The sequence below is a fragment of the Theropithecus gelada genome, chromosome 11 (genome assembly GCF_003255815.1).
Source record: "Theropithecus gelada isolate Dixy chromosome 11, Tgel_1.0, whole genome shotgun sequence".
Lineage (NCBI taxonomy): Eukaryota > Metazoa > Chordata > Mammalia > Primates > Cercopithecidae > Theropithecus > Theropithecus gelada.
In genome coordinates, this window is record NC_037679.1 from 1,916,691 (window position 1) to 1,944,624 (window position 27,934).

At 40.9% G+C, this 27,934-nt stretch overlaps 1 protein-coding gene across 1 annotated transcript in view; it reads left to right on the plus strand.

Annotated features, from left to right (window-relative positions):
- The window catches only part of MUC19 (mucin 19, oligomeric), a 189,266-nt gene that overhangs the window by 105,971 nt on the left and 55,361 nt on the right, over positions 1 to 27,934 (plus strand). The window contains 41 exon segments of the mRNA XM_025401355.1: positions 438 to 482; positions 736 to 789; positions 1,213 to 1,266; positions 2,203 to 2,256; positions 2,408 to 2,461; positions 3,085 to 3,138; positions 4,504 to 4,557; positions 4,692 to 4,745; positions 5,420 to 5,473; positions 6,157 to 6,210; positions 7,165 to 7,218; positions 7,357 to 7,410; positions 8,363 to 8,416; positions 8,565 to 8,618; positions 9,218 to 9,271; positions 10,253 to 10,306; positions 10,431 to 10,484; positions 11,365 to 11,418; positions 12,194 to 12,247; positions 12,368 to 12,421; positions 13,367 to 13,420; positions 13,552 to 13,602; positions 14,285 to 14,341; positions 14,498 to 14,551; positions 15,148 to 15,201; positions 15,322 to 15,375; positions 16,336 to 16,389; positions 17,259 to 17,312; positions 17,469 to 17,522; positions 18,098 to 18,151; positions 21,673 to 21,726; positions 22,873 to 22,926; positions 24,219 to 24,284; positions 24,421 to 24,474; positions 25,083 to 25,136; positions 25,668 to 25,721; positions 25,869 to 25,913; positions 26,151 to 26,204; positions 26,808 to 26,852; positions 27,119 to 27,172; positions 27,319 to 27,372. Of these exon segments, the coding sequence (XP_025257140.1) occupies positions 438 to 482; positions 736 to 789; positions 1,213 to 1,266; positions 2,203 to 2,256; positions 2,408 to 2,461; positions 3,085 to 3,138; positions 4,504 to 4,557; positions 4,692 to 4,745; positions 5,420 to 5,473; positions 6,157 to 6,210; positions 7,165 to 7,218; positions 7,357 to 7,410; positions 8,363 to 8,416; positions 8,565 to 8,618; positions 9,218 to 9,271; positions 10,253 to 10,306; positions 10,431 to 10,484; positions 11,365 to 11,418; positions 12,194 to 12,247; positions 12,368 to 12,421; positions 13,367 to 13,420; positions 13,552 to 13,602; positions 14,285 to 14,341; positions 14,498 to 14,551; positions 15,148 to 15,201; positions 15,322 to 15,375; positions 16,336 to 16,389; positions 17,259 to 17,312; positions 17,469 to 17,522; positions 18,098 to 18,151; positions 21,673 to 21,726; positions 22,873 to 22,926; positions 24,219 to 24,284; positions 24,421 to 24,474; positions 25,083 to 25,136; positions 25,668 to 25,721; positions 25,869 to 25,913; positions 26,151 to 26,204; positions 26,808 to 26,852; positions 27,119 to 27,172; positions 27,319 to 27,372 (2,199 nt within the window).

A 27,934-nucleotide genomic window follows, 5' to 3' on the forward strand; every position in this document is an offset into this window, starting at 1 on the left:
CCCTCCCTCCCTCCCTCCCTCCCTCCCTCCCTCCCTCCCTCCCTCTCTCTCTCTCTCTCTCTCTCTTTCTTTCTTTCTTTCTTTCTTTCTTTCTTTCTTTCTTTCTTTCTTTCTTTCTTTCTTTCTTTTTCTTTCTTTCTTTGAGATAGGGTCTCACTCTGCTCCCTAGGCTGGAGTACAGGGGCATGATCTTGGCTCACTTCAGCCTTGACCTCTTAGGCTCTGGTGATCCTGCCACCTCAGCCTCCCAGGTAGCTGGGACTACAGGCTCTTTTTTGTAGAGACAGGGTTTCACTATGTTGCCCAGTCTGGTCTCGAACTCCTGGACTCAAGTGATCTGCCAGCCTCGGCCTCCCAAAGTGTGGAATTATAGATGTGATCCACGAGAGCCAACCATCCAGCATGTTCTTACTTCATTCCTTTCTTTTCTTTCTCAGAGGCTACAACTGCTACAGGGACTCCTGAAGCAGGACAGTCAGGAGGTGAGTGTTCTCATTCCAAGACTTTGGGTTCTGTTGATTCATTGTTTGGGATTGCAGCTTAAAACAGAAGAATACGAAGGTTGAGGACACATTTTACGCAAGGCTAAGTCAAATTGTGAATCCCTCTGGAACTGACATTTTCATGACCCTCCGGCAAGTGTGCCTGAGTCCTGGCTTTCAGAACTAGTTCTCCGAAATCAGGAATGAGACCATCATTGCTTTAAAGTTCACACAATTTTTTTTTTTTCCACAGGCACCCCTATCATTTCTTCTGAAGTCAGTACCAGTTCAGAAGTTTCCAACACAGGTAAAATTCCATAAAGAAAATGTAGGCTGGCTCTTACTCGTTTATGAGTTTTGTGCATGTGTATGTGTATGCATGGGTATGCTTTAGGGATGACATGAAATCAACCACAAAAGTATCACAGAGATATTTATAAAGAACTTTATCTTTCATTTTCCTCCCTCTGTAGTCATCCCTGGTACACCAGGAAGACATAACAGGAAGTGAAACAGGCAGGCATGAAATGAGCCCCCATCCCTCTGTCGCAGACTAGAATGTAGGGGTGTTCACTGGCAAGTCGCCTGTGAATAAATGGGCCAAGGAGATTAAATGAGAGAAGGACACTCTTAATTTAGCATTTGCACCGTTTATAACATTAACTCCTGAGAAATGCCCTTTTAAGTTGCTTCCATGGTGAATTTGCTAAATTTGCTTTTCTTGTTTTAGGTATCACTGGAGTAGGCTCTGAGACATCTGTTGAAACAGGAATTTCCAACACAGGTAAAGTTCAAAGAAAACCACCTCTATAGATGCGCAGATGAAATGATGTTTTTTGTAGGTTGTTCTGATGAATAACACAAAATCTCTCTTCCCACTATCGCAACTCCCCAGAATCTACAATTCCAATTCATGTCTCAGAGGCCGCAATTTCCACAGAACACGTTGGCACCACTGAAGCTTCATTCACAATAGGTGAGAAGGAGCAACTCATGTCTTTCTTGTTATCACTGATTTTGACACTCATAGCGAGACTAGAGAGAGGAGGATTCTGGAGAGCAGTTTGTATTTACTTTACTAATATACTACATTTTTGGCCAACAAATTCTTTATAAGTTTAGACATTTTTCCAGAAAAGCTACTAATTACAGAGTGCAGAATCATACTTCTAATCCTGGAAGGTAGGACAATTATACTGATTGTTCTGAGTAACTTCTGCTGTGAGATTACAAACATTAGAAGCTTTTAGAAGAGGAGGGGGTGATAAAACTTGCTGAGAAACACAGAGGAGCTACAAGAACCCAGGAAACACACCTGCCCTGTGTTAGTGCTTCCTTTTCACAAATGAAGAGCTAAATAATTTCACAACATCTGGAGTTCTCAGCACACTCATGGCATTCTCAGCAACCACCCCACAGCAGGCACCACTCTTGCATCTGACAGCCAAGACACAGGGAGGAGAACAGGGGAGCATGGGAGAAACCCACATTGTCCTCCTGACCGAGAATACTAGGAGGATTATCACAGGTTGAGAACATTGTCACTTTGGTTGCTTTGGTAATAAAATGGTTAGTAAGAAAATACACAGGGCTCATCACCAGGGAAGAGCTAGGGAAAGTGCTAGTTAGATATAAGTTAGGTTTAGATTCTTTCTAGAGGCAGGTCTGTAGGAAAGAAAGATTAATCACCATGGTGATCCCAGTCCTCTTGGTGTTTCATCTACGACTGGGGTGGCTCCTGGCACAACCCTTGCCCCTGGCAGTTCCAGGACAGGTGAGTCTGCAGGTTGGCAGGGAACTCTTCAGAGCTCCTCCCATAATTTGATGTCTTCTCTGGTGCTTGTCTTTTTAAGAGTAATATCTTATTCATTTCATAGTGATTGAATATTTTTCAAATATGTCTTTTCTGTTTTTCTGTCTCTCAGAAGTCACAACTTCCATAGGAGGAAGTACATCAACAAGAGATGGAATAGCCACAGGTGAGCATTGCTGGGTCATTGCATTCATTTGCCAGTAATATTCAATAAAGACTGTGGTGCGAAATGAATCCATGTGACTGGATTCTCCCATATTGAGTACTGATCAAGAAATTACCGTTGTTCATTGATGAAAGATCGGAAACTCAAATTTCATTCTTATTTCCTGTGCTGTAAGCAGATTCTCTTTCCACACCCAAGGCAGTCATCAGTCATTTGATTGACAGTTACATAGGTGATCTAGAGATAGCCCCCATCTCCCTGTTTCAGAACTCTAGAAAAAAAAGAGACTCGATAAGTAAAAATGTCTTTGGTAGATATACTGTGGGAAGGATATTATATGAGAAATACACAGATGTCCTTTTAGCATTCAAAACCCAGTTTACTGACATATTGAATAAGAATATAGATTTTATCAATCTATTTGCTTGTTGCCCATTACCCATTTTCTTAATACCATGGTGGCTTCTCTAGAAAAACTCTGGAACTTGGGAATGACAACACAGGGTAGTCCAAAAGCATACTGGGCTGCTACACCTTGGCTGCTCAGACGACAGGCTCCTAGGGCTACATAACCCTGTATGCCTTCATACTGCAGTCTTTATTGTTGCTTTATTTTCTCTCAGAAGCCACAGGTTCCTCAAGAGGGGTCAGGACCACTGGATCAGAAGCTCCAGGAGGTAAGCTTCATCAGTCCCAGGCTTCAGAATTCTCATCCTTGCCCTGTTGTGGGGTGCTGAGGTGAACACATAAATGAGAATGAGGGCCAAGGAAAGACAATTACTTCTTAACTGGAAGCACAACATGTATTCTGATCTTCTGAGTTGTTCTGCTAAAGAATTTCAGAAACTGGTTGTATTAGTTTATTCTCACAGTGCTTTAAGGAACTACCTGAGACTTATAAAGAAAACAGGTTTAATGATGGACAGTTCTGCAGGCTGTATGGAGGCGTGGCTGGGGAGGCATCAGGAAACTTACAATCATGGTGGAAGGCGAAGGGGTAGCAAGTACATCTTCACTTGGTGACAGGAGAGAGAGAGTGAAAGAGAAAGTGCTACACACTTTTAAAGAAGCAGTTCTCGTGAGAACTCACTATCACAAGAACAGCGAGGGGGAAATCCAGCCTCTATGATCCAATCAGCTCCAACCAGGTTCCTTCCCCCAACACTGGGGATTATAATTCAACCTGAGATTTGAGTGGGGACTGAGAGTCAAACTTTATCACTGAGTTATCTAAGTCAGGCATTGCTCCATTTCCTGTGTGACAATTTTAGTACTCTGGACACCTGGCTGAGGCCCACTGACCTGCAGCAGCCTCCTCAGAACCCCCAATTCTTTCATTCTGCCCCTCATGATTCCAAAGTACTATCACCTGCTGACATCTATTGAACATATTTATTATACTTGTTTATTTTCTGTGTTCCCTCTCCCACAAATGGAAATCTCACAAGGCAGAGACCGTTGTCTGTTCTTTTCACTGAGAAGAGAATGTCAGGTACAAAGGATTGCTTACAGCATATAAGATGAGTGACAAGTATATGCTTATTTTGAGTGTCACTCTGTTTACTTCAACAGCTACGACCACGGTTTCACCTGTTGCCAGCAGCAGTTCACAGGGTCCCAAGCCAGGTAAGATGAACTACTTAAAATCACCAGCGGGAGGTATAAATATCTCATGGAAGTATATTTATACATCCGATTATCACAATATTGTCAATTACACAAACAAGAACATTTAGAATGTTCAAGACATTTTTCCTCCTCCAGGAACACCAGGAAACTACATCACTGAAAGTGAAGTTAGTAAAGTGAATTTAAGTATCCTTCTTTTTTAAATTGAATTTAAGCTATTACTGTTTTTGAATAAGCTGCAGGGGAAAGGATAATCCGTAGCAAATCATCTGTCAATAGTTCGGGAAAAATTATTCATTGTTAATTTCCTTCGGAAACCAGAGCTCTTAGGAAAGGTCTTCTAGTGGTTCAGGAACCCACTGATGATTCCAGTATTATTTGTCCTATTAGCTCCTTTATTTTTCTCTTTTTAGGTACTTCTGGAGAATTCTCTGGTACAACCATTTCATCTGGAGGCTTCCACACAGGTAGTTGAATGGGAATGAGTTCCTCATCTGGAATGCATGATAACTTTGCAGAGCTGCAATAAAAAACTAGCACTGTGATAATTTTCCACAGTATCTCAGATTCCCCAGACCTCTTTATTTTCTTCTTTTCTCAGAAGCCACAACTCTCACAGGAGGTAGGGGCAGTACTGGAACTGAATCCAGAGCAGGTGAGGCGGAGCAGCTCATGATTTGGGATTTACCGTGAATCATGACTCTCATAAGCATGACTTGTTTGGAAGTGGGCTTTCCTACAGAATATTTTGCATTTATTTCTGGACAATGCATCTTAGCACAAATAGTTCTGCCTTTAAATTAAATATTTTCCCAAAAATTTACCAATATCCCATTAGAAGTGAAATGTCTCTTGTAATTATTCTGATAAATTTCTCCTGTAATGTTGTATGTAAGTATGACCAGGATATTAGTAGGAGTAAAAAACATTTGTGATCCAGGGAAGGAGAGATAATGTAAATGAATCCTAGAAATACTTGTAAATAGAGGTTTCCATGCCCTAAAAACAATATAATTATTAGTGCTTTCTTGACATCTCAAATTGCCAGCAAACTTAATTTTTTGTGTTTCATTCCTGGCAGTAAATTGGTGAGTATGGAAAATTGTGTCTCTCCCTCTCATGGAATGTATATTGCTTCAAGCTGAAGAACTGGCCCCTCTGATTGCATTGAGAATTAAATGGTTCTGCAGGTTGACAGGGAACTCTTCAGAGCTCCTCTCATAATTAGATATCTCTTCTGGTGTTATTGTTTATGAGAGTAATTCCCTATCTGTTTCATGACCTTTGAATATTTTCCAAATATGTCCTTTCTGTTTTTCTGTCTCTCAGAGTCCACAACTTCCTTACAAGAAAGTGCAAAGACAAGAGGTGGAATAGCGAGAGGTGAGCATTACTGGTTCATTGCACTCACTTGCTAATAAGATCCAATAAAGCCTGTGGCTTGAAAAGTATCCATACTCTCATTTCTCCCATATTAACATTGTTAGGAAAGTTCCTACCATTTTTCACTGACTAAATACAGAATCTCAAATTTCATTCTTATTTCTTGTGCTTGAACAGACTCTTCTATTGCCCCCCAAGGTAATCATGCAGCCATTTGACTGACAGTTACATAGAAAATCTAGAGTTAGCTTCTATCTCCCTATTCATGAAATCTTGAGAAAAGGAAGCGTAATAAGTTAAAAAAAAAAATTGGGTAAATAGACCATGGGAAGAATATTATCTGAGAAGTGTAGAGATTAGTTTTTGGCATTTAAAGGCCAGTTTATTGAAATAATGAATAAGTATACAGCCTGTGTCCATTTATTTGCTTAATACTCTTTTCTCACGTCATAGTAATGAGGTAATGACCCCCCATTGCCCCATCCCTTTCTTAATAGCTACCAATGGGGCATTCTCTGGAAAGACTCTGGAACCTGGGAATGGTAACACAGGCAAGTCAAAAAGCTCACAAGGAATGCTACACCGTGGCTACACAGGTGTAACATAACCTCCTAGGGTACTAGGGTAATGTAACCCTGTATTCCCCATACTGCAGACTTCATGCTTGCTTTCTTTTCTCTCAGAGGCCACAAGTTCCACAGGAGGGGTCAGAGCCACTGGAACAGAAGCTCCAGGAGGTAAGGTTCGCCAGTCCCAAACCTCAGGGTTCTCCTCATTGCCCTGTTGTGCTGAGGTGAACACATAAATGAGAATGGGGGCTAAGGAAAGGGGGTTACTTCTTGTCTAGAAGCACAACATATATTCTGACTATCCTGAGTAGTCCTGCTAAGGAATTCCTGCCACTTGGTCATCTAAGTTAGGCATTGCTTCACGGCCTGTGTGACAGTGTTAGTTCTCTGGACACCTAGCTGAGACCCACTGACCTGCAGCAGCCTCCACAGAACCCTGATTCTCCCCACTCAGGCCATCATGATTCCACAAAGCACTATCACCTGTTGCCATCTCTCTAACATGTTTATTACACTTCTTGCATATTTTCTTTTTCCTCTCTCACAGACACAAATCTCACAAGGCAGATACTTTGTCTGTTCTCTTCACTGAGAGGATGATGTCAGGCACAGAGGAAATGCTTACAAAATATGAGATGAGTGACAGGCATATTCTCATGTAGAGAGTCACTGTTTACTTCACAGTTTCACTTGGTGTCAGCAGCAGTTTATTGGGTCTGAAGGAAGTCAAGGAGGCTACTGAAAACACCATGGAAATGTAAAAATACTGACATAAGTGTATTCTTAAATACCTGATTATCACACTATCACCAGTTATACAAATAAGAACATTGGAAATATCAAAATGTTTCCTTCTTTTTCCCGCTGGAATGGCAGGGAGCCACATCACTGGAAGTGGAATCAGTAAAGTGAAATTAAGCTTCCTTCTTTTTTTTTTTTTTTTTTGCTAGGGTGCAGTGGAAGGAATAGTCAGTGCGAGAACATTAAACAATAAGTTCACAAAAAATTATGGTGTATTTTTTTCTAAAATAGAAGTTTTCAAGAAAATTTTCCAATGGTTCAAAACCACAGTGCTGATTCCAGTACTGCTTGCTCTGTTAGCTCTTTATATTCTCATTTTAGGTACCTCTGGTAAATTCTCTGGGACAACCATTTCATCTGGAGGTTCCCACACAGGTAGTTCAATGAGAAGGAAATCTTCATTTTGCGTGCATGATAACTTTGTAGAGCTGCAGTCATAAAATAGCGCCTCAATGTTTTTTACTCATATCTCAAATTCCCCAGACCTCATGATTTTCCTCTTTCTTTCCTCAGAGGCCACAACTCTCGCAGGTAGCAGGGGCAACACTGAAAGTGAATTCAGAACAGGTGAGGAAGAGCAGCCCACAATTTGGGAGTTACCATGAATCATGACTCTCATGAGGATGACTTGCTTAGAAGTAGGCTTTCCTACAGAATATGAAATATGGATTTACAGACAATGTAACTGAGGCCAAGTATATTTTTTAATTTAATATTTCCCTATAAATATCCTAAAATCCTCTTTTTGAATAGGTTGACTCTCCTAGATGAGGTGTAAATGGAATGTAATTGTTTTGAGAAATTTCCACATAATATAATGTATAAATATTTCCAGTGTAATAGTAGAGGTTAGAAAACAGTTTTGATTCCAGGAAGTAGAGATAACACAAATGAACTTTAAAAACATGCCTGTATAGATGTTTCCTTGCCTCCAAAGCAAGAGACATAATTATAGTATTAGGTCAATGGGGAGCAATTAGGAGTAATTAGTTCTGGTGTTTTGTAGCAGTGAGGTGCCTATGGTCAACAATATTATGGTGTACATTCAAATATCCTTGACAAGAAGGTTCTGAATGTTCTGCCCACAAAGCAATGATAAGTGAGATGATGGATAAGCTAAATATCATGACTTGATTATTACATAATATATACATATATCAAAACCTCCCATACAACCCCCAGAAGTATGTATACTTATATAAGAATTAGAAAGAAAAGTAAAAATAGATTAAATTAGCATGAAATAAAGAATTTTTTGTCTTCTAGCTCTGGCAGTGTAATGGGTAAGTATGAGAGAAAACCACCTGTTTTGCTGTTATGGAATGTCAGGTGTAATCTCCAAATTTTGCCCCTTTGACTGCATTGGTAGTTTATTAATGAATGGGAAAACACATTAGACTGGCAGCCAGAGAAAGTGACCTTTGACATCTTAAAGATGTAAACAGATTCCTTCTAGAGGCAGGTCTTCAGGAGACAAACAGGAGTCACTGTGGTGATGCCACTTCCCCTTGTGTTTCAGCCACCACTGGGGTAGTTCCTGCCACAACTGTTGCCCCTGGCCGTTCCAAGACAGGTAAGTCAACAGGTTGACATGGAATCTTCCACGTGCCCTCGCATAATTAGATATCTCCTTTGTATTATTTTTTGCAGGAGTAGCACCATATCTTCTCCACAATCCTTAAATATACTCCAGGTAACTCTTATCCCTTTGTCTCCCTTAGAGGCCACCACTTTCCTAGGAGTAAGTGGAACAACAAGCGTTGGAAGAGCCACGGGTGAGTGCTGCTAGACTAAGACCTGTAATTCCTAATGACACCTTCAATAGTCTTCTGAAAATATCTACATGATTTGTCTATGCTATATTGAGAAAATTCATAAAAAAGACTAGACAGTCTCCTTATTTCCTGAGCTTACAAAGTCCCTCACTAAACCATCATGATGTCAAACCAATGACAGATAAATAAGTAATATGGGGAGAAAATTCTTATCTTTCCCCCAAAGAGAAGGACATGATAGTTGATAACTGTCTCAGTAAAATTGCTGTGGAAAGAAATGTTGCGTGGGACAAATATGAATTTCTTCTAGCACTGTGAGTTCAGAGTAATAGTTTGCTTCTAAGTGGGGATTTGAGATTCCTATAGAAACCAAGTGGAAATAGAGTTCAGCTAGTGACACCATCTCTTTCTCGTTGTAGGTATTACCGTTGTAGTCTCTGGAAAAACACTGAAACCTGGAAGTTACAAGACAGGCAAGTCTGAAAATATATGCAAAATCTGGACATGGGCACCTTTGTTGACATACTCTGCCCACAGCGCTGTGTGTACTCTCTCAAAAACTAGTCTTCACTCCTTCCTTTCTTTTCTCTCTCTCTCAGGGGCCACAACTTCCATGGTAGGGGGTGACACCAGCCAAGCAGAACGTCCAGGAGGTGAGTTTTTTACTCTGAGGCCTTGGTGCTTTTATCAAATCCCTGTTCTCTGCAGTAAAGACATTGATGTGAAGGTGGGCTGAGGAAAGGGGCCCACATTTCCTCTGGGAACACAGCATGCCAGAGTCAGAAAGCTGGTTGTGCCTAGGAATTCCCTGCACTCATCTGGCTTATCCCTCTGGATTTCTAGCAGCCCAGGCTTGCAAAGCTAGTTATTATGTAGCAAGGATAAGGCAAGCTGCTGGATACCCCCCACCAATCAGGGCATACAATTTGCCTTTTATACAATTTGCCTTTTTCCCAAAGTGTTTACTAACATCTTTCACACTGACTTATTTATTATATTTCTTGTTCATTGCTGGCCTCCAGCTGCTAGAATGTAAGGTGCATTAGGAGAAAGATCTTTGAACATTTTGCTGACTGATACATCCCAAGGTCCTAAACAATATTGCACAGAAGAGATGCTTAATACATATTAGTGGAATGATGAAATAAATTATTTTGAAGTAGTTCATTCTATTTAATCGGTACAATTATAGTTTCACCGGAAGTCAGAATTCCAAGCCAGGTAGAATAGATTGAATAAAGTCATCACATGGCAATATTAGAGTTAGAGAGTTCTTTTTTAAACATGTGAATATCAAAATACCTCAAGTAATTGATGAGAAATATTTATAAAGATAGAAGGTAGTCTGCTTTTTTCTTCTTAACACATCATTGTCACATCAGGGAGCCCAGTTTCTGGAAGTTCAACAGGTGAGGGGGAGATAAAGTCTCCTTTCACATTCTCTGGGATCTATGGAAAGGGAATCCCAGAAGCAACAATGTTCAGTTGAGGGGCAAAGAAATAAAGGGGTAGTCATTCACGGTTCATTTCCTTCCAAAACACATGTTCTTAGGAAAGGCCTCTAGTGGTTCAGGATCATATAACTTCTTTTACTATTCTTTGCTCTATTAGCACCTTTACTCTTCTCATTTTAGATACTTCTGGTGAATTCCCAGGAACAACCATTACATCTGGAGATTCCCACACAGGTAGTTCAACAAGAAGGAAATCCTCATGTTGAATGTATGATAACTTTTTAGAGCTGCAATCATAAAATAACTTTTTCCTTGTATCTTCAATTCCTTACACTTCTTGATTCTCTTTTTCCCGCAGAGACCACAGCTGTGACAGGAAGCAGGGGCAGTATTGGAACTGAATCCATAGCAGGTGAGGAGCAGGCCATGATTTGGGAGTTATTTGAATTACGACTTTTATTATTATGACTTGTTTAGAAGTGAACTTTCTTGTTTAGAAGTGAACTTTCCTGCAGAACATTGTGCATTTTTTTTTTTTTTTTTAGGGAAAATGAATCTAAGCCTGAAGAACTTTTTTTTACATTTAATGTTTTTTTTTTTTTTAAATACACACAAATTACCAATAGTGTCTTTTGAATGTGATGCCTCTTGAATTTGTTTTGAGAAATTTCTCCTATAAGGTTATAAACACTTCCAGGGTTTTAGTATGAGCTTAAAACAGTTTTGTTCTTGGGAAGTAGAGACAAGGTAAACGAACCTTGAAATCATGCCTGGTAAAGGTTTCTATGACCCAAAGCAATACAAATAATAATTATTTTATGAATGTCTAAAATTCTCATTAAGCTTAATTTTTTTAAAGTAAAGCCAATGAATATGGGAGGAAACCACCTGTCTTCCTCTCATGTAATTCCAAGACTATTGCCACATGTTGAGAAATTGATCACTCTTACTAGTTTGATAATAAATTTGTTAATGAGAAAATACATCTGGCCTATCATCAGGGAAGAACCAGAAAAAGAGTTTTTTGGATATAATGATGATATGCTTAGATTCTTTCACCATAATGACCACAGTCCTCTTGATGTTTCATCCACCACTGGGATAACTTCTGGCACAATTCTTGCCCCTGGCAGTTCCAATACAAGTGAGTCTACAGGTTGTCAGGAAACTCTTCAAAGATCTTTACAGAGTTAGACGCCTCATTTGGTGCAATTCTATCCATGAATAATATATCTGTTTCATGGCCTTTCAATATTTTCCAAATATGTCCTCTCTGTTTTTCTCTCTCTCAGAGACCACAACATACATTAGAGGAAGTGGGACCACAAGAAGTGGATTAGCCACAGGTGAGCATTGCATTCACCTGCCATTAATACCCCCAAAGGATTACAGACTGAAATGTATCCATGCTAATCATTTCTCCAATACTGAGGATTATTAAAGATAATCTTACCATTATTCATTGACTGAGGTTTCAGATTCTCAGATTTTGTTCTTATTTCCTCTGCTTTGAACAGCTTTGAACAGAAGCTGTGAGATAGAGTTAGCTTCTACCTCTCTAGTCCTGAACTCTAGAAGAAAGAAAGCCCAATAAGTAAAAAATTACTTGGTAAATATTTTGTCACATGTATATTTTATGAAAAATATGCAGATTACTATTAGACATAAAAAGCCCAGTTTATAGCCGGGCATGGTGACTCATGCCTGTAATCCCAGAACTTTGAGAGACCGAAGTGGGAGGATCACTTAAGCCAAGGAGATTGAGACCAGCCTGGGTGATATGGTGAAACCCTGTCTCTACAAATAATAATAATCATAATAATAATAATACAAAAATTAGCTGGGCATGGTGGCATGTGCTTGTAGTCCCAGCTACTCGGGAGGCTAAGGCTGGAGGATGGCTTGAGCCCAGGAGGTGGAGGTTGCAGTGAGCTGAGATTGTGCCATTATGCTCTAGTCTAGGTAAGAGTGAGACTCTGTCTCAAAAAAAAAAAAAAAAAATCCCAGTTTACTGAAATAATAAATAAGTATGCAAACTGTGTCTCTTTATTTGCTGATACTGTCTGCCCACTTCATGGTAATGAGGTACTGACCCGTGACTATTCTTCTCTTTCTTAGTAGCTACCACTGGGGCATTCTCTGGAAAGACTCTGGAACCTGGGAATGACAACACAGGCAAGTCCACAAGCACACAGGGAATGCTACACCATGCCTGCTCGGGTGACAGGCTCCTAGGGTTACATAACTCTCTACTCCCCATACTGCAGACTTCATTCTTGCTTTCTTTGTTCTCAGAGGCCACAAGTTCCACAGGAGGGGTCAGGGCCACCGGATCAGAAGCTCCAGGAGGTAAGCTTCATCAGTCCCAGATCTCAGGGTTCTCCTCATTTCCCTGTTGTGCTAAGGTGAACACATGAATGAGAATGGGGGCCAAGGAAAGGGGGTTACTTCTTGCCTGGAAGCACAACATGTATTCTGACCATCCTGAGTAGTCCTGCTAAAGAATTTGATTCACTGGCTTATGTATGTCAGGCATTGCTCCATGACCTGTGTGACAGTGTTAGTTCTCTGGACACCTGGCTGAGGCCCACTGACCTGCAGCAGTCTTCTTGGAACCCTGATTGTCCCCGCTCTGCTCATCATGATTCCACAAAGCACTATGACCTGCTGCCATCTCTCAAACATATTTGTTATACTTCTTGTTTATTTCCTGTGTTCCCTCTTCCACAAATGTAAATCACATGAGGCAGAGACTTTCCTCTTCTCACTGTCAGACACAGTGAAAATTCTTCTAGAATATGAGGTGAGTGACAGGCATATTCTTATGTAGAATGTCACTCTGGTTACTTCAATTGGTACCAACACAGTTGCCCTTGGTGTCAGCAGCAGCTTACAGGATTGCATGCCAGTTGGCATAGGCTACATAAAGACACTAAAGGAAGCTATAAACATCTATGTGTTTATTCTTAAAAACATGATAATCACAGGATTACCTGTTCCATAAAGGAAAACACTTAGAATGTTCAAGACTTTTTCTTGCTCCTAGATCACCAGAGAGCCAAGTCACTGGACATGAAATCTGTAAAGTGCGATTAAACTTTCTTCTTTCTAAATAGGCTGTGATGGAAGAAGTAGTCAGTAGCAAAACAATAGTCAATGCATTGGAGGGAAAACCATCATGGTTCATTTCCCTCTGAAACAGAGAATCTGAGGAAAGGTCTTCCAGTGGATCAAGGCAGCATTGCTGTTTCCAGTGTTGTTTGTCCTATTAGCTCCTTTACCTTCTCATTTTAGGTACCTCTGGTGAATTCCCAGGGACAACATTTACATCTGGAGGTTCCCACACAGGTAGTTGAATGGGAAGGAAATCTGCATCTTGAATGCATGATGACTTTGTAGAGCTGCAGTCGTGAAAGAGTGACTCAATGCTTTTTACCAGTATCTCCCAGACCCCTTGATCCTATTCTTTCTTTTCTCAGAGGCCACAACTTTCACAGGAGGCAGGGGCAGTACAGGAACTGAATCCAGAGCAGATGAGGATGAGCAGCCCATAATTCGCATGTTACTATGAATTTTGACTCATTAGGATGACTTGTTTGGGAGTGACTTTTCTGCAGAATATTATGCATTTATTTAGGGATAATGAATCTTAGGCCCAGTAGAACTTCCTTTAGATTTTATAGTTCCTAAAACTTTGCCAATAGCCTCTTTTATACTGGGATATCTATTGCATTTGTTCTGAGAACTTCCTCCTGTGAGGTTACATAGAAACGTTGCCAGGGTATTACTAGGAACTATGAACAGTTTTGTTGTAGGGAAGAAGAGAAAACTTAAGTGAACCTTAGAAACGTTCCTAAAGAGTGGTTTGATGACTTAGAAGCAAGAGAAATGTTTAGTATATTCTTGATGTGTAAGAGTCCCAGGAAAATTGTTTTTGTCTTCCATATTCTGGGAAGTAAAATGGTAAACATGGGGACCACCACCTGTCTCCTGATGGAAGACCAGAAATATTGCCGTAGGTTGAGGAACTCGACCTTCTGATTGTTTTGCTAGTAAAATGGATAACGATAATTATACAGGGTACCACCTCAGGAAGAATCGGTGAAAGTACCATTTATAAATAATTCAGATAGGCCTAGATAGTTTTTAGAGGCAGGCCTACAGGAAAGGGAAATGTTGATCATCATGGTGATCACACTCTTCCTTGTGTTTCAGCCACCACCAGGGCAGCTCCTGGCACAACTCTTGCCCCTGGCAGTTCCAACACGGGTGAGTCTGCAGGTTGCCAGGGAACCTTCAGAGCTCCTCCCATATTTCGATGTTCGATGTCTCCTCTGCTGCTGTTCTTTCAAGAAGTTGCATCATGTTCTTTTCATGGTCCTTAAATATTTCCTAATATGACTTCCCTGTTTTTCTGTCTCTCAGGGGCCGCAGCTTCCCTAGGTGGAAGTGCAACGACAAGAGGTAGAATAACCACCGGTGAGCATTACTGAGTCATTGGACTCACTCTTTAAAAATATCCATTAAAGGTTATTGCTTGAAATGTATGCATGCTACCCATTTCTGCTGCATGCTACCCATTTCTGCAACACTGAGCATTGTTAGGTAAAATCTTACCTTCATTCGTCAATTATGTCAGGTTGGTGCAAAAGTAATTGTGGCTTTGCTATTGAAAATCATAACAAATTGGAAACTCAAAAATAGCAAATCAGTGATGGCAAATCAGAAACTCAAAATTTAATTTCTTTCTATACTTTAAGCAGACGTTTCCTCTAGTCCCCAAGGTAATCATGCAGCCATTGGACAGTTATATAGAGAATCTAGAGTGATAGCTGCTAGGACCCTGTTCCTGAACCCTAGAGAAATGGAGATCCAATAAGTAAAAATTCCTTTGGTACTATACCGTGGGAAGGATGTTATATGAGGAGTCTATGGATGACCTTTTGGGATTTAAAGCCCAGTTTCCTGAAATACTGAATAAGCATACAGATTTAGCCATTTGTGAGGTTGTTATTCTCTGCCCACTTGATGATGACAAGGTACTGACCCACGACTACCCATCTCTTTCTTAATAGCTACCACTGGGGCATTCTCTGGAAAGACTCTGGAGCCTGGGAACGACAACACAGGCAAGTCAAAAAGCATACAGGGAATGCTACACCATGGCTGCTTGGGTGACAGGCCTCTAGGGTACCATAACCCTGCACTCCCCATACTGCAGACTTCATTCTTGCTTTCTTTTCTCTCAGAGGCCACAAGTTCCACAGGAGGGGTCAGGACCACCAGGTCAGAAGCTCCAGGAGGTATGTTTCGCCATTCCCAGGCTTTGAGATTCTTCTCACTGCCCTGTTGTGCTGAGGTGAACACATAAATGAGAATGGCGGCCAAGGAAAAGCAGTTACTTCTTGTCTGGAAGCACAACAACTGACCATCCTGAGTAGTTCTGTTAAGGAGTTTCAGAAACTGGGCCATCTGAGTCAGGCATTGTCACATGGCCTGTGTGACAGTGTTAGTTCTCTGGACACCTGTCTGAGGCCCACTGACCTGCAGCAGCCTTCCTGGAACACTGATTCTATCTGCTCTGCTCATCATGATTCTGCAAAGTACAATCACCTGCTACTATCTTACTAACATGTTTTTTACACTCCTTGTTTATTTCATCTGTTCCCTCTCCCACAAATGTAAATCACATGAGGCAGAGACCTTTGTCTCTTCTTCTCCTTGAAAGAAGACTGTCAGGCATAGTGGAAATGGTTCCAGAATATGAGAGGACTGACAGGCATATTCTTACGTAGAAAGTCACTCTGTTTACTTCAATGGCTACCACCCTCATTTCCCTTCGTGTGAGCAGCAGTTCACAGGATCCCATGCCAGTTGGCACAGGCTACAGAAAAACACTAAAGGAGTCTATAAACATATCCTATGTGTTTATTCTTAAAAACATGATAATTACAATATTACCTTTTCCACAACGGAGAACACTTAGAATGTTCAACACTTTTTCTTGCTCCTGGATCACTGGAGAGCCAAGTCACTGTACACGAAATCTGTAAAGTCAGATTAAACTTCCCTCTTTTTAAATAGCCTGTGATGGAAAAAATAGCCAGTAGCAAAACAATAGTGTATACATTGCAGGGAATATCATTCACGATTCATTTTCTTCAGAAACAGAGATTCTGAGGAAAGGTCTTCTAGTGGATCAAGGCAGCATTACTGTTTCCAGTGTTGTTTGTCCTATTAGCTGCTTTACCTTCTCATTGTAGGTACTTCTGGTGAATTCCCTGGGACAACAATTACATCTGGAGGATCCCACACAGGTAGTTGAATGGGAAGGAAATCTTCATCTTGAATGCATGATGACGTTGTAGAGCTGCAATCACAAAATAGCAACTTGATGCTTTTTGCCAGTGTCTCCCAGACCTCTTGATTTTATTCTTTCTTTTCTCAGAGACCACAACTTTCACAAGAGGCAGGGGCAGTACAGAAACTGACTCCAGAGCAGGTGAGGACGAGCAGCCCATAATTCGCATGTCACTGTGAATCTTGACTCTCATTAGGATGACTTGTTTGGGAGTGGACTTTTCTGCAGGATATTATGCATTTATTTAGGAATAATGAATCTTAGGCCTGGTAGAACTCCCTTTAGATTTTATATTTTCTAAAACTTTACCAATAGCCTCTTTTATAGTGGGATTTCTATTGAATTTGTTCTGAGAAGTTTCTCCTGTGAGGTTTCATAGAAATGTTGCCAGGGCATTACTGGGAACTATGAACAGTTTTGATCTAGGGAAGAAGAAAAAACTTAAATGAACCTTAGAAACATTCCTAAAGAGTGTTTTTCGTGCCTCAGAAACAACAGAAATGTTTAGTATGTTCTTGACACATTACGGTCCCAGGGAAATTATTTTGGTCTTCCATATTCTGGGCATAAAATAGTAAATAATGGGGACACTACCTGTGTCCTGATAAAGACCAGACACATGGTCTCAAGTTGAGGATTTGGACCTCTTGATTGTTTTGCTAGTAAAATGTGTAATGAGAAATATATAAGGTACCACATCAGGAAGAATCAGTGAAACTACCATTTATAAATAATTTGGATAGGTCTGGATAGTTTTTAGAGGCAGGCCTACAGGAAAGGGAAATGTTGATCATCATGGTGATCACACTCTTCCTTGTGTTTCAGCCACCACCAGGGCAGCTCCTGGCACAACTCTTGCCCCTGGCAGTTCCAACACGGGTGAGTCTGCAGGTTGCCAGGGAACCTTCAGAGCTCCTCCCATATTTCGATGTTCGATGTCTCCTCTGCTGCTGTTCTTTCAAGAAGTTGCATCATGTTCTTTTCATGGTCCTTAAATATTTCCTAATATGACTTCCCTGTTTTTCTGTCTCTCAGGGGCCACAGCTTCCCTAGGTGGAAGTGCAACGACAAGAGGTAGAATAACCACCGGTAAGCATTGCTGGGTCGTTGCACTCACTTTTAAAAAATATCCATTAAAGGTTATTGCTTGAAATATATGCATGTCACATATTTTTCCACATGGAACATTGTTAGGTAAAATCTTACCTTAATTTATTAAGTATATCAGGTCTGTGCAAAAGTAACTGCAGGTTCGCTATTGAAATTAATAGCAAATCAGACACTCAAAAATAGCAATTCAGTGATAGCAAATCACAAACTCAAAATTTAATTTATTTATACACTTTAAGCAGACCGTCCCGCTCATTCCCAAGGTAATCATGCAGCCATTGGACAGTTATATAGAGAATCTAGAGTGATAGCTGCTAGGACCCTGTTCCTGAACCCTAGAGAAATGGAGATCCAATAAGTAAAAATTCCTTTGGTACTATACCATGGGAAGGATGTTATATGAGGAGTCTATGGATGACCTTTTGGGATTTAAAGCCCAGTTTCCTGAAATACTGAATAAGCATACAGATTTAGCCATTTGTGAGGTTGTTATTCTCTGCCCAGTTGATGATGACAAGGTACCGACCCACGACTACCCATCTCTTTCTTAATAGCTACCACTGGGGCATTCTCTGGAAAGACTCTGGAGCCTGGGAATGACAACACAGGCAAGTTCAAAGCCACACAGGGAATGCTACACCATGGCTGCTTGGGTGACAGGCTCCTAGGGTTACATAACCCTGCACTCCCCATACTGCAGACTTCATTCTTGCTTTCTTTTCTCTCAGAGGCCACAAGTTCCACAGAAGTGGTCAGGGCCCCTGGGTCAGAAGCTCCAGGAGGTAAGCTTCATCATTTTCAGACTTTGGGGTTCTTCTCACTGCCCTGTTGTGCTGAGGTGAACACATAAATGAGAATGGCGGCCAAGGAAAGGCGGTTACTTCTTGTCTGAAAGCACAATATGTATTCTGACCACCCTGAGTAGTTCTGTTAAGGAGTTTCAGAAACTGGGCCATCTAAGTCAGGCATTGTCCCATGGCCTGTGTGACAGTGTTCGTTCTCTGGACACCTGTCTGAGGCCCACTGACCTGCAGCAGCCTTCCCGGAATACTGATTCTCCCCGCTCTGCTCATCATGATTCTGCAAAGTACTATAACCTCATGCCATCACTCAAACATATTTATTATACTTCTTGTTAATTTTCTGTTTTCCGTAAATCAAATGTAAATCACATGAGGCAGAGACCTTTCTTCTCACTGACAGGACTATCAGGCACAGTAGAAATGCATCTAGAATATAAGAGAAGTGACAGGCATATTCTTTTTTTTATTTTTTCTTTTTTTATTACACTTTAAGTTCTAGGGTACATGTGCACAACGTGCAGGTTTGTTACATATGTATACATGTGCCATGTTGGTGTGCTGCACCCATTCACTCGTCATTTACATTAGGTATATCTCCTAATGCTATCCCTCCCCCCCGCCCTCGCAATAGGACCTGGTGTGTGATGATCCCCTTCCTGTGTCCAAGTGATCTCATTGTTCAATTCCCACCTAGGAGTGAGAACATGCAGTATTTGGTTTTTGGTTCTTGCGATAGTTTGCTGAGAATGATGGTTTCCAGCTGCATCCATGTCCCTACAAAGGACACGAACTCATCCTTTTTTATGGCTGCATAGTATTCCATGGTGTATATGTGCCACATTTTCTTAATCCAGTCGTGACAGGCATATTCTTATGTAGAATGCCAGTCTGTTCACTTCAGTAGCTACCACCACAGTTTCCCTTCCTGTCAGCAACAGTTCACAGGATCCCATGCCAGTTGGCATAGGCTACAGAAAAATACTAAAGGAAGCTATAAATGTCTCCTATGTGTTTGTTCTTAAAAACATGGTAATCACTGGATTACCTGTTCCACAAAGGAGAACACTTAGAATATTCAAGAGTTTCTCTTGCTCCTGGAACACCAGGGAGCCAAGTCACTGGACATGAAATCTGTAAAGTGAGTTTAAACTTCCTTCTTTTTGAATAGGCTATGATGGAAGAAATAGTACCAAAACAAAACAAAACAAAACAAAACAAAAAAACAAAACAAAACAAAAAAACAGTAGTGCATACATTGCAGGGAAACCTATACATGGCTCATTTCCTTCAGAAACAGAGATTTTGAGGAAAGGTTTTCCAGTGGATCAAGGCAGCATTGCTGTTTCCAGTGTTGTTTGTCCTATTAGCTCCTTTACCTTCTCATTTTAGGTACCTCTGGTGAATTCCCTGGGACAACAATTACATCTGGAGGTTCCCACACAGGTAGTTGAATGGGAAGGAAATCTGCATCTTGAATGTATGATGACTTTGTAGAGCTGCAGTCGTGAAAGAGTGACTCAATGCTTTTTACCAGTGTCTCCCAGACCTCTTGATCCTATTCTTCCTTTTCTCAGAGGTCACAACTTTCACAGGAGGCAGGGGCAGTACAGGAACTGAATCCAGAGCAGGGGAGGAAGAGCAGCCCATAATTCACATATTACCAGGAATCTTGACTCTCATTAGAATGTCTTGTTTGGGTGTGGACTTTTCTGCAGAATATTATGCATTTATTTAAGTATAATGGATCTTAGGTCCCACAGAATTTTCTTTATATTTTACTGTTTATAAAACTTTACCAACAGCCTCTTTTAAAGTGAGATTTCTGTTGCATTTGTTCTGAGACGTTTCTCCTGTGAGGATACTTGGAAATGTTGCAAGGGTATTACTAGGAACTATAAACAGTTTTTATCTAGGGCAGAAGAATTAACTGAAATGAGCCTTAGAAACATACCGAAATAGTGGTTTTCAAACCTCAGAAGCAACAGAAATGAAAAATATATTCTTGATGCGTAAGAGTCCCAGGAAAATTGTTTTTGTCTTCCACATTCTGGGGAGTAAAGTGGTAAACATGGGGACCACCACCTGTCTCCTGATGGAAGACCAGAAATATTGCCTTAGGTTGAGGAACCGGACCTTCTGATTGTTTTGCTAGTAAAATGGATATGGAGAAAATATACAGGACATGACATCAGGGAGGATCATGGAAAGCACCATTTATAAATAATTAAGGTAGATCTGGGTAGTTTTAGAGGCAGGCCTACAGGAAAGGGAAAAGTTGACCACCATGGTGATCCCACTTTTCCTTGTTTCAGCCACCGCTAGGGCAGCTCCTGGCACAACTCTTGCCCCTGGCAGTTCCAGCACGGGTGAGTCTGCAGGTTGCCAGGGAACCTTCTGAGCTCTGCCCGTATTTCGATGTTCGATGTCTCCTCTGCTGCTGTTCTTTCAAGAAGTTGTATCATGTTCATTTCAGTTTTATTGAATATTTCTTAATATGCCTTTCCATTTTTCTGTCTCTCAGGGGCCACAGCTTCTCTAGGTGGAAGTACAAAAACAAGAGGTAGAATAACCACCGGTGAGCATTGCTGGGTCATTGGACTCACTTTTTAATAATATCCATTAAAGTTTAATGCTTGAAATGTATGCATGCTACCCATTTCTGCAACATTGAGCATTGTTAGGTAAAATCTTACCTTCATTCATTAATTATATTAGGTTGTTGCAAAAGTAACTGTGGTTTTGCTATTGAAAGTAAGAGCAAATCAGGAACTCAAAATTAGCAAATCAGTAATAGCAAATCAGAAACTCAAAATTTAATTTCTTTCTATACTTTAAGCGACTCTCCCAGTAGTTCCCAAGATAATCATGCAGCCATTTGATAGTTATATAAAGAATCTAGGGTGGTAGCTGCTAGGACCCTGTTCCTGAAACCTGGAGAAATGGAGACTCAATAAGTAAAAGTTCCTTTGGTACTATACCATGGGAAGGATATTAAATGAGGAGTATATGGATGACCTTTTGGGATTTAAAGCCCAGTTTCCTGAAATATTGAATAAGCATACAGATTTATCCACTTTGAGGTTGTTATTCTTTGCCCACTTGATGATGACAAGGTACTGATCCATGACTACCCGTCTCTTTCTTAATAGCTACCACTGGGGCATTCTCTGGAAAGACTCTGGAGCCTGGGAACGACAACACAGGCAAGTCCACAAGCACACAGGGAATGCTACACCATGCCTACTCGGGTGACAGGCTCGTAGGGTTACATAACCCTGTACTTCCCATACTGTAGATGATGTCATCCTTGCTTTCTTTTCTCTCAGAGGCCACAAGTTCCACCAGAGGGGTCAGGACCACCAGATCAGAAGCTCCAGGAAGTAAGCTTCATCAGTCCCAGCCTTCAGAGTTCTCATCATTGCCGTTTTGTGCTCAGGATAACACATACATGAGAAACGGGGCCAAGGAAGGGGCTTAATTCTTGTCTGGAAGGTCAACATGTATTCTGGCCAACCTGAGTAGTTCTGCTAAGGAGTTTCAGACACTGGGTTATCTAAGTCAGGCATTGTCCCATGGCCTGTGTGACAGTGTTAGTTCTCTGAACACCTGTCTGAGGCCCACTGACCTGCAGCAGCCTCCCCAGAACCCTGATTCTTCCTGCTCTGCTCATCACCACTCTGCATAGCACTATCACCTGCTGCCATCTCTCGAACATATTTATTACACTTCTTGTTTATTTCATATTTTCCCTCTCCCATAAACGTAAATCACATGAGGCAGAGACCTTTGTCTATTCTTTTCTCTGAGAAGAGGATGTCAGGCACAGAGGAAATGCTTCCATAATGTGAGATTGGTGACTGGTATAATCTTATGCAGAGTGTCACTATGTTAATTTAGCAGCTACCACCACAGTTTCATTTGGTGTCAGCAGCAGTTCACAGGGTCCAAAGCAAGGCAGGATGAACTACTTAAAATCAGCAGGGGAAGGTATAAATATCTCATAGTAGGGCATTGCTCAGCATCTGATAAGCACAATATCGCCAGTTACCGATATAAGAACATTTAGAATGTTCAAGTCTTTTTCTCTTTCCTGGGAGCACAAGGAAAGCACAATATTTGAAGTAAAATCAAGAAAGTGAAGTTAAGCTTCCTTTTTCAGTAGAGTACAGGGGAAAGGATAGTCAGTATAAAAACGTTAGTAAGTTGGCAAAAAGATTATTCGTGGTTCATATTTTCTGAAACAAGTTTTCAAGAAAGGTCTTTCAGTGTTTCAGGACCACATTGCTGATTCCAGTACTGCTTGCTCTATTAGCTCCTTTACTTTCTCATTTTAGGGACTTCTGGTAAATTCTCTGGGACAACCATTTCATCAGGAGGTTCCAACACAGGTAGTTCAATAAGAAAGACATCATCATCTTGCATGGGTGATAACTTTGTAGAAATTCAGTAATAAAATAGCAACTCAGTACTTTTTACCAGCATCTCAAATTTTCTAGACCTCTTGATTCTTCTCTTTCTTTCCTCAGAGGCCACAACTCTCACAGGAGACAGGAGCAGTACCAGAAGTGAATCCAAAACAGGTGAGGATGGCAGCGCAAGATTTGGGAATTACCAAGAATCATGATTTTCAGGATGACTTGTTTGGAAGTAGGCTTTCCTACAGAATATGAAGTAATTTATTTAGGGGCAATCTGTCTAAGGACAAATATATTTTTTAATCTAATATTTTCCTTAACCTTTTAATATACACTTTTCAAATGGGTTGACTCTTCTAGTTGGGGTGTAAATGGAATGTAATTGTTTTGAGAAATTTCCCTATAACATTATATTGAAATATTTTCAGCATAGTAGTAGGAACTAAAAGCAGTTTTAACCCTGGGAAGTAGAGGTATATGAATCTTGGAGTCATGCCTACATAGATTTTTTTGCCCTAAAGTGATAGAAATAATTAGTAATAAGTCAATGGGGACAAAATCACAATTAGATAGCAGGCATTAGTTCTGGTGGTCTATAGTATAGTGGAGTGCCTACAGGAAGCAGTATTACTGTATATATTTGAAAATACCTTGAAGAGAGATGTATCAGTCCATTTTCATGCTGCTGATAAAGACATACCTAAGACTGCATAGTTTATAAAGAAAAAGAGGTTTAATGGACTCACAGTTCCACATAACTATGGAGGCCTCACAATCATGGTGGAAGGCAAAAGGCATGACTTACATGGCAACACGCAAGAGAGAGCTTGTGCAGGGGACCTCCCCTTTATAAAACCATCAGATCTTGTGAGACTTGTTCACTATCACAAAAATAGCAGGAGAAAGACCCACCCCCATGATTCGACTATCTCCCACCGGGTCCTCCCATGACACATGTGAATTGTGGGAGCTACATTTCGAGATGAAATTTGGGTGCGGACACAGCCAAAGCAGATCAAGAGGATTCTAAATTTTCTTACCACAAAGCTATGATAAATGTCAGAGATTATGGTTATGCTAAAGACCATGACTTGACTACTATGCAATGTATGTACATCTAGATCAAAACCTCGCACTGGAAATATGTAAAATTATATGTCAATTAAAAATGTAATTAGAAATAGATACAATTATTATAAAGCAAATGTTTTTTGTCTTCTATTCCTGGCAGTGAAATAGGTAAATATGGGAGAAAACTGTCTGTGTCGCTGTCATGGGATGTCAGCTATAATGCCCCAACTTGGTAGTTTATTAATGAATGGGAAAACACATCAGAGTGGCAGCCAGAGAAAGTGACCTTTGACATCTTAAAGATGTAAACAGATTCCTTCTAGAGGCAGGTCTTCAGGAGACAAACAGGAGTCACTGTGGTGATGCCAGTTCCCATTGTGTTTCAGCCACCACTGGGGTAGTTCCTGCCACAACTGTTGCCCCTGGCCGTTCCAAGACAGATAAGTCAACAGGTTGACATGGAATCTTCCACGTGTCCTCGCATAATTAGATATCTCCTTTGTATTATTTTTTGCAGGAGTAGCACCATATCTTCTCCACAATCCTTAAATATACTCCAGGTAACTCTTATCCCTTTGTCTCCCTTAGAGGCCACCACTTTCCTAGGAGTAAGTGGAACAACAAGCGTTGGAAGAGCCACGGGTGAGTGCTGCTAGACTAAGACCTGTAATTCCTAATGACACCTTCAATAGTCTTCTGAAAATATCTACATGATTTGTCTATGCTATATTGTGAAAATTCAGAGAAAAAGACTACACAATCATTATATTGTCTGCTTATTTCCTGGGCTTACAGGGGCTTTCATTAAAGCATCGTAACGTAAAACCATGACAGACAAATAGGTAATATAGGGAGAAAATTCCAATTTCCCTGCCAAAAAGAAGGACATGATAGTTAGTTGGGAACTGTCTCAGTGAAACTGTGTGGAAAGAAGTATTGCATGGACAAATACGAATTACTTCCAGCACTGCAAGTGTCAGAGTAATAGTTTGCTTCCAAGTGGGGATTTGAGATTCCTATTCAAATCAGTGGACAAACTGTTGAACTAGTGACACCATCTTTTTGTTATTGTAGGTATTACTAGCGTAGTCTCTGGAAAAACACTGAAATCTGGAAGTTACAAGACAGGCGAGTCTGAAAATACATGCAAAATCTGGACATGGGCACCTTGGTTGACATAGTCTGCCTGCAGCACTGTGTATGGTCTCCCAAACCTTAATCTTTGCCTCTTCCTTTCTTTTCTTTCTCAGGCGCCACAACTTCCATAGTAGGGGGTGACACCAGCCAAGCAGAACGTCCAGGAGGTGAGCTTTTTACTCTGAGGCCTTAGTGCTTTTATCAAATCCCTGTTCTCTGCAGTGAAGACATTGATGTGAAAGTGGGCAGAGGAAAGGAGCCTGCATTTCCTCTGGGAATATAACATGCCAGAGTCAAAACCTGGGTGTGCCTAGGAATTCCCTGGCCTCAGCTGACTTATCCCTCTGGATTTCCAGGAGCCCAGGCTTGCAGAGCTAGTTGTTATGTAGCAGGGATGAGGGTGAGCTGCTGGATAACCCCTGCTTATCAGGGCCCCTGAGCCTTTTATACAATTTGCCTTTTTCCTAAAGTGTTTACTAACATCTTTCACACTGACTTCTTTGTTACATTTATTGTTCATTGTTGTCCTCCAGCTACTAGAATGTAAGGTGCATTAGGAGAGAGGTCTTTGAACATTTTGCTCACTCATACATCCCAAGGGCCTAAAACAATATCACATGAAAGAGATATTTAATAAAGCTTAGTTGAAAGGTGAAATGTTTTATTTGAAGATTTTTTCACTCCACTTTCTTTAATAGGTACAACTGTGGTTTCAGCTCGAGTCAGCAGCAGTTCACAGAGCTCCAGACCAGGTAGGAAGGACTAAATACAGTCCTCATATGCTAGGATTAGAGTTAACAAGTTCTATTTCCAAATTCTCAGTATCAAAATGCCTGAGGTAATTGATGAGTAAAATTCAGAAAGATGAATGTCATCTGCTTTTTTTTTTTCTCCTGAAGGTACCTCTGTCACACCAGAGAGCTCAGCATCTGAAAGTGAAACAGGTGAGGAGGAGATAGGGTTCCCATCCACATTCAGTGTGCTCTATGGAAAGGGAACCCCAGTAGCAACAGTGATGGATAGGTGGGCCAGAACATGAAGTGGTAGTCCCTTATAGTTTTTTTCCTTACAAAATAGAGGCTTTCAGGAACGTTCTTCCAGTGGATTAAAGCCACATAGCTACTTCCACAACTGATTTAGGAAGTAATGCCATGTTGATCCCTTTCTTTTTCCACTGTTAGTTACTACAGAAGAATTATCTGGGACAACTGCTATATCTAGAACGTCCCACACTGGTAGGTTGATAAGCAGGAAATCTCCATGTTTAACCACATAATATAGTTTTAGAGCTGCTTTGATGAAATACCAACCTCATTCTTTTCCCAATATCCCAAATTCTGATCTCACCATTCATCACTTCCTCCCCCAGAGGCCACAACTTTAATAGAAGGCCGCAGCGTTCCTCCATCTGGATCCAGCCCAGGTGAGAGTGAGCAGAGCACAGCTTAGGGTTTAGCATACATTGTGACTCTCCGTAGGCTCATCTTTTGGGAGTGTGTTTTCCTGGGTACTGGTTTGCATTTACTTTCAGTGTTTTCTCACACTGAACATATTCTGGAAAACTCTTAAAACCAACATCTAGCCCCACAGCTGTAACTTTCTAAAGAGGGGCTGGTGGTGCAATCAGCGTAAGAGATTTCTCCTGCAAAGTCATACATACCACTATGGTGTAGGGGAGCTGGAAAACAGTGTATTTCTGGAAAGAAAACAATATGAGTTCTAGAAGCAGGCATACCCTATATAAAAGTTTTCTCACTCAAAAAAGCAATAATGATGTGAAATATTTTCCAGTGTTCTTGGCACATGAAAACATTGTTCTGGTTTTCATCCCATGGCAGGCACCACGGCAGCCTCAGAAGGCCAAGCAACTGGGAGCCTGTCCAGTGAAGGGGAGAGAAAACCACCCCGTTTCCTTGTCTGGGAGTGAATGTATGAAATTCAGTGGAGGGACCTCAATTTGGGCACATTACTATTTCCACTGCTTTGTTAATGCTATGGGTCACAGCGAAGGCATGCAATTCTCAGTTCATCAGGAAGCAGTGAAAGGGCTCTTTGATATAACAAAGATACGCCCAGATTCCTTCTGGAGGCAGGTCTTCAGAAGACAAACACAAGTCACTGTGATGATCTCAGACCCTTTGTGTTTCAGCCACCACTGGGGTAGCTCCTGGCACAACTGTTGCACCTGGCAGTTCCAACACAGGTGGGTCCCTGAGGTGGCACATTCCTCCACGAGTCCATCTATGACAAATTCTCCTCCAGTGTTACCCTGGGTCGGAGAACTACCATAGGTTTTCCATGGTGTTGAAATATTGTTCATCACTTCTGTCCTGTTTTCCTCTTTTTCAGAGGCCACAACTTCTGTAGGAGAAAGAGAAACAACAAAAGCTGAAATAATCACAGGTGAGCTCTGTTAAGGTATTAACTATTCCTGAAACCTTCCCAAGAATCTGGCCTGAAATATGTAAATACTTTTTGAATTCCCCAGAATTGGCATATTAAGGAAAATCTAACAGATGTCCAACATTTGACATCAATAAATACAGTGCAGACCTTTCAAATTTTCCTCCTTATGTCTTGCACCATGGGTCTAAGGATCCCTCATCACAGCATCATGAGACCCATTCCCTGACAGTTACATAGACGATTTGGGCCCAAGTGTACATTGCTATCATTAAAACCTAAGAAAGGGACTAGTGGTGGAAGACTTTCTCTCAGAACAAATCACAGTAAACTTGCTCAGGGAATGATATGTTCCATGGGCAAAGTGTGGATTCACTCTCAAAACTAAAGTCCAGAAAAATTAATTTCCTGGTATATTAAAGAAACAAACATTTAATTTGTTTTATTATTAAGAGCCCATGTCCGTTAAATTAAAGACCACAAATTAACCAATTACAATCCTTTCTAATTTCAGGTACTACTGAGGGCATCTCTGGGAAATCTCTGGAAGCTGGAAGTGCCC